This window comes from Juglans microcarpa x Juglans regia, chromosome 5S (assembly GCF_004785595.1).
Source record: "Juglans microcarpa x Juglans regia isolate MS1-56 chromosome 5S, Jm3101_v1.0, whole genome shotgun sequence".
Taxonomy (NCBI): domain Eukaryota; kingdom Viridiplantae; phylum Streptophyta; class Magnoliopsida; order Fagales; family Juglandaceae; genus Juglans; species Juglans microcarpa x Juglans regia.
In genome coordinates, this window is record NC_054603.1 from 10,023,265 (window position 1) to 10,037,813 (window position 14,549).

At 36.0% G+C, this 14,549-nt stretch overlaps 2 protein-coding genes across 2 annotated transcripts in view; one reads left to right on the forward strand and one right to left on the reverse strand.

Moving 5' to 3' along the window:
- LOC121267679 overlaps nucleotides 1-14,549 on the forward strand; it is a 69,663-nt gene that overhangs the window by 25,085 nt on the left and 30,029 nt on the right. The gene's annotated exons all lie outside the window — the stretch shown is intronic.
- LOC121267678 (9-cis-epoxycarotenoid dioxygenase NCED2, chloroplastic-like) lies at nucleotides 11,197-13,690 on the reverse strand. Its single transcript, XM_041171665.1, has one exon. The coding sequence runs from the start codon at nucleotides 13,349-13,351 to the stop codon at nucleotides 11,549-11,551; it is 1,803 nt and encodes a 600-aa protein (XP_041027599.1). The 5' UTR covers nucleotides 13,352-13,690; the 3' UTR covers nucleotides 11,197-11,548.

The window sequence follows — 14,549 nt, forward strand, 5'->3', positions numbered from 1 at the left end:
AATAAAAAACTTGATTCGCTTGGCAAGCAAGAACAAAATGATCGTCCTCATACCATGTTAGATGTATTGATACTCATAAAATACTCACCGTTACGCACTTCCAACCTAGAATTTGAGACATCCCTTCATATATTTTTTCACATATTTTAATACTATGATATCTTCCATATATCCCCTCATGTATTAATTATAATTTAAATTTACTTAATTTTTAATTATATCTTATAGTTTTTAATAAAACTATCTATTGAGTATTAATTCTAATTTCAGTTATACATAAATCTTATGTTTCTTATTTTTTAAAGTATTAATTATAATTTAAATTTACTTATTTTTTAATTATACCTTATAGTTTTTAATAAATTATCTCCAAACCATTAAATTTGAGTTTAAGTATTACAACATAGGAGCACACCCGTTCGAACACTTCAAGATCTATTCGAACATGATAACGCGTTCGAACGAGGAATCATTGTGTTCGAACGGTTGCAACCTAGGACCCAGACGCAAAACAGAGCCAAACACAATTTCAGAGAACACATTCATGGGATAAACACCTACTACCAAGATGCATATTTCACAAACATTGTACAAACACAAATATATTTTCATATTTCTCACATCCAAACACAAATATATTTTCATATTTGTTCAAAAACACAAATATATTCCCACATCCAAACACAAATATATTTACATATTTCTTTGGATATTCTTCTAACCTTAATCTTTTGTTCAAGAACAGAAGAGAAAATAACTAATTTGAGTTTTTTAATAAAACAATCACATTAAAGTAAAAGAACTTACCAATTTAAAGAGCAATCAGTGGTTGATTTTGGCCGAACACTTCAAGGTCTGATCTCTCACTTTTGCTCTCTCAATCTCAAGAGGAATCAACATAAATGACCAGCATGTTTGTAATTATGGACGTCTTATTTCTTATTTTCCCGTTCGAAGGAAATTTACTAACCGCTCAAACCCGAAAACAGGGAAGCGGGAAAAATTTTCGACATGATCAATTCAAGGCACATCCATTCGAACAGATAATTGAAAGTATAATATGGTGCAAATTGATCTTGTCACAGTTTAGGAATGGCGCCAACATATTATATACGTTCGAACGCTATTAACCTGTTCGAATAGTAATAATAGGTAGTTCAAATGTGAGATATATATATATATATATATATATATATATCTAATTTTATTATATATCTAACTTTATTACTATATATATAAAATTATAGGTATATAGAACATTTAATATTTATGTGTTCAATATATATAAGTTAATAACTATAATATAAGTTAAGAATATATATGTCTAAATATATAGTAGAAGATAAGGATATAGTAGTGTACAAGACTATATACTTATATAGTACACCCATATAAGTATTATAAGTATATTATATAAGAGTATATTATATAAGTATATTATATGTAAGTATATTATATGATATTAGCATAAGTATATACTATATAAGTAGATATAGTTGTATATCTAACTATAATATAAGTGAAAAAATATATAACTATGTATGTAAGTATAACTATATATTATAGTAGTATATAATTATATAGTTGTATATATAAGTATAATATATTGTAGTATAAATATAAGTATATAATAAGTAGTATAAGTATTACATATAAGTAGTATAAGTATATATACTATATTATATAATAAATATAATAATAACCAACACAATATTTTTTTTTTTTCCGTTAGAACGGTATTCGTAAGCGTTCGAATGAATTATATATTTTTAGAATGTGATCGAACGGCATTACTAACCATTCGAACAGGAAAAAAAATATTAGGCATAGTGTCCAGACCCAGCGTCGTTAGAACGCACCAAACCTATTTCAGCCCTTCCGCCGCTCCAGTGCTTCCAACTGCCAAACGCCACCGTCGAAGCCACCGTCCACTACCACTCTCCACCCCTCAATAGGTATGTCCTCTCCCAACCATTTTTACCTATTATTTTCTCCTAAAATATGTTTTAAATGTGTTGAAAATTGGGTTTTGAAAAAAGAAAAAAAGCTAAACGCAGTCGGCATGCGTAACTGTGGGGGAAAAGCTGTTGATGTGGAACGTGTGAAACACACCGTCTCGTGGGGTTTGCAAAATGTTTCGTTTCGTTTGAGTTCATTTCTCCCCCACGACAGCAAACAATTCTTCCAGACCCTTCGAACTCTCCCTCCCTCTCTGTGTTTATTCCCACTTAAGCCTCCCATGCCTCCCTCCCTCCCTCAAAGCCTCCCTCCCTTCGTCTGCAAACATTCCTTAGCACGAAGCTCTCCCTCCCTTTGTCTTCGTCTTCTTCTTCCCACGAAGCCTCCCTTCATCCTCGCCGTTTACCCTTCCTCAGGTATAGAGAAGCAGTAGAGGTTTGAAGAGAAATGAGGTCAAAAGGTTTAGTTATGGATCAATTTACTTTTGGTAGTGTCTTGACGGCTTGTGGGGGTCTTCTAGCTTTGGAAGAAGGGAAGCAGATCCATGCTTATATAATTAGGACTGATCATGAAAAAAATGTCTTTGTGGGTAGTGCTCTTGTCGACATGTATTGCAAGTGTAAAAGCATAAAATATGCAGAAGCAGTTTTTGTAAGAATGTTGTATCATGGACTGCAATGCTTGCGGGTTATGGTAAAAATAGATACAGTGAAGAAGTTGTTAGGATTTTCTGTAATATGCAAAGAAATGGGATTGCGCCGGATGATTTTACTCTGGGGAGTGTAATTAGCTCATGTGCACACTTAGCAAGCTTAGAAGAGGAGTCAGAGAAGATAAAGATGCTTAACCACCATAGTGAGAAGCTTGCGACTGCCATTGGGTTGATTTTTATTCCTGCTGGCCTTCCCACAATGTCACAAAGTACATTTCTAGATTACCCAGAGAGAAATACTTGTAAGGGATTTTGCCCGATTCCATTTATTTAAAGATGGAATATGTTTATGCGGTGATTTTTGGTGATGGGGTTCCTTATTGCAAGATCTACCCACGAACAAGAGTAGGTCGAGAGACCCAACACTGAAGATCTTTAAACACGAACTTAAACAAGTATTTTTCAGATCCACGAGAGACCCAACAGAAATGCCGTCTAGACTCCCTTCGGCCCTAACAATTCTTCTACAGTTCTTCAGATCCATGAAGATGAAGACCCACTCTTTCTTCTCTTTTCGTCTATTTTCTATTGTTTTTTTTTATATATTGGTTGACGTGGATGTCGATTCCCCGAGTGTTACGCATCCCGAGTGTTCGTAGAAGGATTGTTGAAAAAAACCCCATTTCAAAATCGTAGTTGGCTGGAAATGGAGGACGGGATGACCCTAAGGTCATCCCGTCCTCTCATTGTTGTTGTGGGAGGAAAAACGAGGTTTTTAAACCGTATTTTTACGATTTTGGCAACGGCTAAGTCAACTCAGCCATTGACAATTTCGAACTAGAAATCGTCGTTCGAACATGTATAAGCCGTTCGAACGGCATACGAATGAGTTTCATTAGAACCACATTTAGACGGTTCGAACAGGAATCTATGAGCGTTCAAACTTATATTTATGACCGGTCGAACGCAGTATATACCGTTAGAACGTGTTGTTAAGCATTCGAACGGTACATTTTTTTTCCTGATGAACATAATTACCTTGATCTAATTATAATTCTGATATTTTATAATCATTGTCCTTAATTTTATATCATAAATTTAGTGTCATTTCAATGGCTTCTCAGGGAAAGAAGCGGGTTGCATCAGGGCAATCATCTAGTGAAAAAATTTGAGAGAGGACTGTTTTATTGGAGAGGCAGGTGAAGATAGATGATTTTAGGGATCTTATGTGGGAGAGACATTCTCTCGCATTTGTCTTTTTGGATTGTGGTTGGACACCGATTATCGATCAGAAGGACGAAGGGACGGACAAGAAAGTTTCCTACATCAATATTGTATTTAAGTTGTATAGAGAACTTGGTTGTGCCAGCTAGGAGGATGACACATACAATTTCTCCGTCCAAGGCGTCACAGTACGCTTTTTAGTTGATGTAGTTGTTGATTTTCTAGGTATCCCTCGAATGCCCACTATATATACTAACATGGTGCCTAGAGAGTCTACACCTGCAGGCAATAGGGAGACTGCAGAGAAATAGGATACTATGATGCCTGATAAGATCGATGGTCTTGCTAATCATGAGGTTTGTCAGTTGGTTGTGGGTCCAGATGCTCATTCCTATGATGGGAGCAAGAGCATCAAACAGGTGGACTTATCTAGTTTTTTCAAGATATGAACATTATAATAGCCAACAACATCAATCATTGATTGCACAAGACTGAGGTGAGCATGGACCGGGCACGATTTATGTTACAGGTCGCTCGCAGGGTGCCTATCGACCTAGCGAGATATATATTCGCTAGGATTCGATCAGAGGCCACCTATATTACGACAGGTAGAGTTTTATTTTATTTAGTGTACTTAATTACTCATTTTGATATATATAATGCTTGTACTTATAAAAAAAATTTATGATAGATATATTGTCGTTTGGAGTCATGCTCACACGATTGCTTTCAGCAAAAGGAGTCAAGCCAGATGAGTTTGAGCGTCTTTGGGGGCCGATTGGACCGATCAACTCAATGACCTTGTCTTGTAGCACCAGACACTCCAGATTTTGTATTCGTGCACCCACTACAGAGGTGGTCGACACTCAAGGAGGTGCACATGGAGTATTTGGTGACGTATCTACACATGGTGCATCACATAGTGCTACTCATGAGGAGATTGTAGATATCGTGCATGCAGAGATGCGCACACAGACATCAGAGATCATTGATGCAGTACGAGTCACCCTCACAGAGACCGAGTCGAAGCTTATGTCTCGAGTGACTGATATTGAGGCACACATTGCTGGAGTCGAGGCGGTGCTACACGATATGTCCTAGTAGTGTATATATTTTATTAGCATTAAATATGTTTTTTTGTATCGACAATCATGACTATTTGTATTTTGTATAATTAATTTAAATATTCAAATAGTCATACATTATATTCCCGCCATATATTATATTTTTTGGATGCAATTAATGTAAAAAATGACATTATAAGTAATATTTAATTAACCTAAAAAATCACTAAAATATTTTTTCATTAATTACATAAAATTAATTTATGAATTCGTAAATATTTTATGCTCCATTCGAACAAGGTTTAAAAAAATCCCCTCCAATTTTAATTTAATTTCCCAGTAAATGTTTCGTTCGAATGCAAAAATATTGTGTTCGAACGAGCTTGCAGCCTTCCCGCCAACGTTTCCCACCAAATCTTTACCATTCGAATAGATTTAAATTTTCTCCGCCAAAATAAATTATTTTCCTGCCAATATTACTATTCGAACCAATTACATAGCATTTGAACGAACATTAATTCCAGGTTCGAACATAGTTTTGACCATTTGAACGGTTTTAATGTTTTGAGACAACCTAATTCATCACAAAAAATGTGGTTCCAACGTCTTTTAAACCGTTCAAACGATTTTACAAAGTCATCCTTTTTTTGAGACGTGTCTAATAATTTCATCCCTAAAACTAAAATTTCTTATAGTGAGTTTTTTTTTTATGATGTTTACATATATTAAACTATTATTAATCAATTTAGTATATTTATATTATAGTATAATAATTTATTCATTTTAGTATATTATTAAAATTAACTAAGAATATAAATTATAATTATATAATATATATAATTAATATATAAAAAATACATATATTTTTATAAAGAGTCGTTCTATATAGAATCCACTGTAGTGTGTGCACACACGTGGATGCTTCATATCCATGTCTTTTTTTTTTTTTTTTTTTGGTTTTGCACCAGATGGCTTCTCTCTCTCAGTCCATCATCTCTCTCTCTCTCTCTCTCTCATCGTTTCTCTCTCTCATCGTCCGTCTCTCTCTCTCATCTTGAGCTCTCTCACTCATCTCGATTTCTCTCTCTCATCATCTCTCTCTCTCTCATCTCGGGCTCTCTCTCTCCTCGACTCTCTCTCTCATCTCCGCTCCCTCTCTCATCTCGAGCTCTCTCACTCATCTCAATCTCTCTCTCTCTCATCTTCTCTCTCTCATCGTCTCTCTCTCATCAGATCGACTCTCTCTCTCTCTCATCTCCGCTCCCTCTCTCATCTCGAGCTCTCTCACTCATCTCAGTCTCTCTCTCTCTCATCGTCTCTCTCTCATCAGATCGACTCTCTCTCTCATCGTTTCTCTGTCTCCTCTATTCTCTCTCTCATCGTCACTCTCTCACATCACGGTCTCTCTCTCTCTCTCATATCGCCTCTCTCTCATCAACTCTTTCAGTCTACAGTAATTTCGAATTTGGGAGATAAATATTATAGGATGTTTTTCATCATTTGACTTATGCCACATAGTGTGTGCAGCAGCTGCACCCACTACAGTGGCTTCTCCCCATAATTTTTCTTTTATAAAATATATACAAGAGCGGAGTCTATAAATCGCTACCTCCAAGTACCACTCCGACTTTTTTAATGAAAAAAATTCCTACTCACTTACCCACATCTCCTTAATTGTATACATTTTCTCTTCCTATCTGACAGCTTTGACTGATGTTATTTCCTTTCCTTTGGTGTGACATTTTTCTTGGAGTTTTGGTTACTGGTTCTCAGCTTTTTGTCTGGGTTTTCACGTGAAGTACCATGTATGTTTTCAACATTGGTGTGATAGAAGTTCTCGCCCTTTTTTTTTTTTTTTTCTTCTTCTTTTGATCTTCTTCTAAATGTAGAAATTTCCACAGTTGATATTTATCATCGTCACACGTCACATATTATACTTACTTTTATTTTATTTATTTATTTATTTTATTAAAAAAATTTAATTGTATTCTTTATAAACTAATTAATTTCATTTATTTATCATCCATAGATCACATATTTGATAAGAGAAAAAATAAAAAAAATAAAAAATTTATGTATTAATGTGTAGTGTGAAGATGATGAATAAAATTTTTTATATATTAAATTTTGAGGTTGGGATATAACAAATGTTTTATTTTATCATTATAATTTTTTTAAATTTTTGTATAAAATATATTTAATAATTTAATTTTTTTAAATTTTAAAACAATAATAATTTTAAAAAATAATATTTTATTCAACTTTTAACTTTTATCTTAATTCATCTCATTTCAAATCGTACTAGATCTAAAAGTTGTAGACTTGCAGCTAACAATCCGGATATGAGTTTTGCTACACAACCTCCCACACTCCACATTCTACATTTTTTTAAATTTTTAATTTTTTAATTTTTTTTTAAATTTTTTTTGAGTTTATTCTTTTTAAATTATTTCAAATTTTCTATTCATTATTCATATAATAAATATTTGATAAAAGAAAAAAATAATAAAAATTAAAAAATAAATGTGGAGTGTAAAGTGTGAGGAGGTTGTGAAGATTTATTCATCCAGAGATATCTATCTCGACGCTGCCTCAATATATATATTTAGAAAAAAAATTAAAATAGGGTCTAAAATAGGATAAAATATTGTTATAAATTTATTATAATGATGATGGCCGAGATAGAAAGTGCGTGCATAAATATATATCCCCTTATCCCTAAAAGCCGCTATAAATGTGAACAGTAATGAACAGTGACATAAACAGTAATGAACAGTAATACGTGTTTTATGCTTTTCTTCTTCCATCTTATGTCCCTCTCTACATCCTCAGAGCAAAACCACGGTAAAATCACCACAATCCGCGTCCCTCTCTACATCCTCACAGCAAAACCACGACAAAATCACCACAAAAATACCATAAAATAAAAAAATCACCACACAAATCACCAAATCAACACACAGATTTCCACACAAATCACAAATCAGGGTCGTCTGCTAGAGCTTGGGAAGGAGGGAGGGTCCGTGAGAGAGTGAGAGAGAGTGGGCATGCATGAGGGTTAGATCAGGGCCATGGGTGGTTGGGGTAGGTCGATGGTGGCTAGAGGAGGCTCATGACGGTGCCTGGACACCGTGGGTGGTGGTGCACGGCGATGGAAGTGGGAGAACCCGTGCGTGAGGGAGGTGGACTTCGTGGTGGCAACCAGCAAGGAGATGGAGGCCGAGCTCGCTGGAGGGGGATGGCCGGTGGGAGGGGAGGCTACCGTGGAGGTGGTGGCGGCGGAGGATGGTGCACGGCGGTGCAGCAACATCAAGCCCAAAGAGAGGAAGAGAGAGCGTGAGAGAGGGAGACCAGTGTGGGGGGACTCGTCGGAGTGAGGTGGTGCCGGTGGAAGGGGCGGTGAAGCTCACCAGTGCACGTTGGCGCCGGATTGGGCAGAGGAAGAATCAGCTTGGAGAGGGCAGCGTACCGCGTACGCATGAGTTGAGGGAGGAGAGAGAGAGAGGGGAGGGAGAAGTGAGGGAGAAGGAAGAGTCGAAAGAGGGGTCTTTAACCCAGTCCCTTTGTCTTCGATCTTCAAAACGATCTAACGTGAAAAATTAAAATATTGATTTAAAAATGCATAAACATTAACTTAATTAAAAATATTAAAATGAATTAAGGTAGAATATTATTTAAACTAATAATAAGGTCACCATCAACCTTATTATTAACACAGGAAGATTTAGGTTTGGTAAAGTGCGGGGAAATGCTGTGAAAGAAACCGAAAAGCAAAACACAAGAGGGCACAACCGTAATTATAACAGGTCACATAGGGGTATAAGCGGCTCAGAAAGTGTCAAACAAAAAGAAAATCATATAAATAATTAGAAATTTTAATATAATTTAAATCTCATAATATTCTTAATTAACTAAAATCATTTAAATAAAATGATTTTCTACTATTATAATATTTTTGGAGTTTCCAAAATAGAAGAAACTTACTTTAATGATGAAAAAATGTGAGAACAATATAGAAATAAAAGACTGCATTTTTTTAGTGCTTCCTGGGTCATTGAGTAGTATGGTTGAATTCTACAATTCATATATTTTGCTAAGAAAACTATTACTAGAATATCTAAAATCTTTTAATTTTCATACTACTCATATTACTGTAACATTTTGTTATCATTATGCTACTTGTTAAAATTTATTTTTCTGCTCCTGTGCATTAAATTATTGACTAATTAATTTTATTTAAAAAAACATATTATTTTTACATTTTGTGGATATTAGTCAATAGGAAAACGTGCATTGCAGGTTATTCACAACTAGTATATATATATATGCATGATAAGTGAAAAAACTTATAATTCTTTTCAAAAATAAATAAAATTAGATAATTTAATTCATGTTAAAATATAACATCCTCATGATTTTAAATTATTTTCGTAGGCCTCAATTCACAAATTAGAGATCCTCTCAAAGTAGGCTCTTAAATGACGGGGAAACTATACCAACGAGATTATATTTAACGGCTTCCGAAATAGGTTTACGGCCGTAAAATGATTCCAAATTCTTGTTCCAGTTTGAGAGAATGATGGATGTACGAAGTAGCTGCCTATATATAATAAAATATTTATTGTTATCTATATAAATATTTTGACAAAATTAAATGAGCAATATATGTTATAAAGTCCACATTAAAGTTTTACGTTTAAAATTTTCAAGTTTAAATAAGAACTTTTAGAAATGTTGATTTAATTTATGGAAAAAACTACTTTGCCTCCCAAAGTGTACCGCTTTACTTGACCGCTCTGGAAAAAATATTTTATTTTTTATTAGTGATTAAGGAAGTGATTTTAAGTGTATTCGTATATTTTTTTATTTTTTTAAAATATTTAAATATATTAAAAAATATGAATAGAAAAATAAAAAAAATAAAACTCAAAATCAACGTGTGGTCAAGTAGAGCGGGCTACTCTGGACGACTCTTAATTTATATAATTACTAGGTAGCTAGCCAAGACTAGACATTGGCCAATTGCTACGACGTGCACGTTTCATGTATATGCATGTGTATATACACGAGCATCATTATTCTAACTCTAATTAAGATGACTCGATTTGATAGTGCTAAGGAGATAAATGAGCACAACAACGAAATTTTTTTAATTTCCTTTGCAGTTGATCATCTGCGCTGCGCGCACCAGATCATCAGGTACGGTGCATGCAGCTAGCTAGCTAGCTAGCTTGAACTCTCATGCGCGCATGCATCGCCGAGTGAGTGGATCAGACGTCGCGCGGATGAATAGAGGGCAGAGGACATGCACTTTGATTAAATATAGCAGTGATCACGATTCACTTCTAAATGATCAATAATCAATTAGTTACATATGATCGAGGGAATTAATTAATAAGCTAAGTCACGATTCAGAGATTAATGAAGCATGCATGCCATTGGCAGGCACGCTTTTGCAAGCAGATATTCTTTGCATGAAAAAAAGAGAAGACAGTAGCTACAAATCATTTTAATTTTTATGTGAAGATTTATTATTACTAATGCATGTTTATTAGGTGTGTACTTATTAGTTTTTTTTTCTTAATATTTTTCTCAATTCAAGGATTGATTTTTTTTTTTAAGAAGAATACGGTACTTAAATTTTATTGATAACCCTCACTTATTATGGAGGAAACGTGATTACATCTTGACACATGGAGTTACACATATTCAAAACTAATTAGCAAACCAAACCCAGCCTCCAGACATCCAAACTAACTATACACTATACCGTACATTAGAACAACAACAAAATCACCAAAAGCATGCAGCAAATGATCTTCTCATGGATTGAATTAGTAACACATTGTAAATAATAATTCCTTGCGTCAAATTAGTAATTTGAAAATGCATCATTTCACTGCGCATGATATTCCTGCATGACGTTGGGAAACGCTAGCTAGTGCAAGTACGTACATGAGCGTTTTGCCTTTATTTCTTTGTTGCAACGACAGTACTAGTTTTTGGCCACAAACATGCAATAAAAATGACAAACTTAAAAAAGGGTTGAAAATGACGCAATGGTACTTTCCACTTGTTTTCTCCACGCACTAAAACTAAATATATAAGCTAGTTAATGTGTATTATATATGCACTCCCATGTAGATCGAACTTTGGTTAATCCTTCAACGTACGTTCAGGTTCCTCAATTAACCTAGCTAGCTAATATATAATGAGCTCCACAGCTAGTCGTTGTACGTAAACATGGAGATTATTAATGCATGCAGTATATGTTTTCAAGCAAAAAACAAACCTCCATTAATGTAGAACATCGATCCACATTATAAGTAAACACAAGTACAGTACGACGTACATACAAGATTACTATTACTATTTGCAAGCTGTGGGCCGGACGTACGTAACAAGAGGAAGATCTATAATCTTCCATACATACCAAAAGCAAACAGAAACCAGCTGAGCTCGAAACCTAGCTACCTTCATTCCAAAAGCTTCAAGCTGCAGAGTCCTCATCAAAATTACGATCAGAGTAAAAACATTACCGAAAGTAAAAGGTTGTAGGGTTTTAAAATTTTTTTGCCATGCAGCAGAGTATTCGGGGAATAATCTCCAAGATTGGGGATCCTACTGTGATCATTCTCATTGCGGTACTCTACGCCTGGTTTGTCAAGTCTTTTGAGTCTATAAACGTGCCATGAAAACCATACGGCACCCTCGAAGGTAGCTTTACTGAAGCTTCTATCTGTAAATTCATGGCGTTCACAATCTGAAGCTCGGATTTCCATGTCGTCTCGTCGTGGACGAAAGTAAGAATATACCCTTCATCTTCCTTTTCTGAATGGGAGTCTCTTGGCAAGAAAAATGGCTCTCCGCCGTACCTTTTATCGCCGTATATATACTTCTTTACCTCCCCAGTTGAAAGATCGACCTTGGCGAACCCGGACACTTTTGGCCACGGTTCAGCAATGGCGAGGTAACCATACCTTGTTTTCCTCCCAAGCTTGTTCCGGTTCACCATCCCGGCCTCTAGGTTCACCTGCTCGGAGGCCGAAATTATCGATCTCCGCGCCGACTCTCCAGTCTTCAAATTGAACCTGATTTCAGAGAGCACACTTTTCAAGCTCTCATCGCATTCATTAAAAATAGAGTCCGGCGGTGTCATGCATGAGCCGATCACCACGACCTCTTCAGACTCCTGTTCCTCCCAGGCATTCCACAAGTGAAAGCAAAACGTGTCTGGGGACTCGACCCAGACAATATCTGAAGCATTACGGGCATTTTTTGAGAGAATTCCGAACCGTGACTTCTTGTTCTTGTCGTAAATCACGGGAGAGCCACCTCTAATCATTTCGTTCAGCCTGAACACCACCTGTTGATCTGGAATCACCACAAAGTTCTCGGTGATTGCAAAGTCATGCATCATGGTAGGTACCGGCACTTGAATTTCAACGTCCGGGGACTTCTTTCCATCAGGAGAAAATTTGAAGTACTTGAGGTACGGTTTCTGGACAACGTCGTAGCTGAGAGCAAAGAGCTCTTTGGAAACTGGGTCGACCTTTGGGTGAGCAATCATGGTGGACTTGAGCTGGTTATCGAAATTGTATCGGCCTACGGTTTCAAGGTCCCCGGAGGTAGTGACTCTTACCTGATATGGCAAGTCGTCCTCCGACATGGCGAGCAGTCTGTCGTTGAAGTACACTAACCCGGCGTTGGCGACTCCGGTGCCATGGTTATTGTCCAAAAGTCCGAAAAGCCCTCGAGCGTAGAATAAAAGAAGGCGTGCGATACCAGAGTGTCCGTGGAGCTCACCTATGGCCTTTGGGAAGACCGGACGGCCGAGTTCTTGCTCTTGGACGAATCTTTGTGTCTCGGTGAACCGGCACGCGTAGCTGGCGGAGTGGCCATGAATGGTGACGGCGTGAACCATGCCATCGCCGTCGAAGAAGTGGTGGCCAGCGACAGGTTCAAATAGAGGGTTGGCTCCGTTTCGGAGGTAAACGCCGTTGATGCAGTCGGGGATTGTGCCGGTGATCGGAAGTGAGTGCATAGCAGGTTGTTCGGGTACGGGAGCGAAATTTCCAGCAATCTGAACTCTCGGGTCCGAGGTTTTGGGAAGTGGGTGTTGGCGCTCGAGGGAAAGCAACACGCCTTCGGCCATGTTCAAGGCCATGGCAGCAGCTCTTTGTAGCAAATTCCACTGTGGAGGAAATTGATTGGTGTTGAGTTGAACAGAGCTGTCAGGTTTCGAAATTAATGGTTGCCGGGAGCTCTGTTTTGGGAAATGAAGCACCGAGTAAGAATGCAAAGCACTGTTTACGCTATTAACAATGCTTGCTCTACTATTGTTGGGCTTCTTTAGGTAGATAGACCACGATGGAAAGCCCAAATAAGTGGGGCGAGGCATCTGGGCTTTTGCCCAACTACTAGAGTTGAGTGGAGTTGAAGCAGCAGTCATGGCTTTGGGTGCAGTCTCTCAGATGACTGAAGGCAAGAGAGGTTCTAAATAATTGGTTTGGTTTGCGAGAGAGGAGAGGAGAGAAGAGAAGAGAAGAGAAGAGAGGAGAGGAAGAAACGAATTTTGAAGAGAAAAGGGTGAGAAAAGAGGTTATAAATAGGGCACTTGGAGTCTGGAGTTGCTTGAAAGAGAAGGTTTTCGTTTTGGTAAAGAGGTCACCTCAGACATGTACGAGAAGACCACGTGATGGTCTGGTGGGAAGGGTACTTGGAGATTGACATTAGAGATTTGCAGAACGTATTAACGTGGGGGCACTCAAACAGGGCTTGAAAGTTTGGAACCCCCACAATATGAGAGAGATCGTCTTTCTTAAAAAGAAAGGGTGAGAGAGACTTCCGGTACATAATTGGAGGGATCCTATAATTTAGGACCTAGCTATACAGACTGATCAAGTCCATCCCACCTCCCTCCGTGATTCGAACCCATTATCTCTAGCTTTGCTTTGATGTACTCTGAAGTGCATCAATGCGTCATCAATACACTGAGACAGAAATATATATATATATAATATATATATATATATATATTTATATATATATATATATTTATATATATATATATATTTATATATATATATATATTTATATATTTTGGCCATTCCGGCATGCAATAATGCAAGCATAAGTTAGAACTTAGTACCATGGCCAATTGGATCTTAAAAACATAACTGATTGATTTCAAATATTATCCTATTGTTTTATTATTATTCATAAATTATTTATTATTATTTATTATTATTATTATTCATAAATTATTTAAAATATTCTTAGTCACTGCACATTTTGTTTCTAAGATTAATTTATCAATTCTAGCCTACCAGTCATATTCATGTGTATTTAAATAAAAAAATCCTATTTCTCCTTCTCAAGTTAAAACTCTATACTATATATGTTCATTTAGGTACGGTTTGAATAATGAGTTAAGATAAAAATTAAAAGTTGAATAAAATATTATTTTTTAATATTATTATTATTTTAAAATTTAAAAAAAATAAATTTTTTATTATATTTTATATAAAAATTTAAAAAAATTATAATAATAAAATAAAATAAAATACTTCTCGTATGTATCCAAACGAGACAAGTGTTTTATTTTATTTATTTTTCCATTATATTATATATATATAAGGAAAATGCTA

What these genes read in the sequence shown, in the direction of transcription:
- LOC121267678 (XM_041171665.1), bottom strand. Translation starts at nt 13,351, where the DNA reads ATGACTGCTGCTTCAACTCCACTCAACTCTAGTAGTTGGGCAAAAGCC.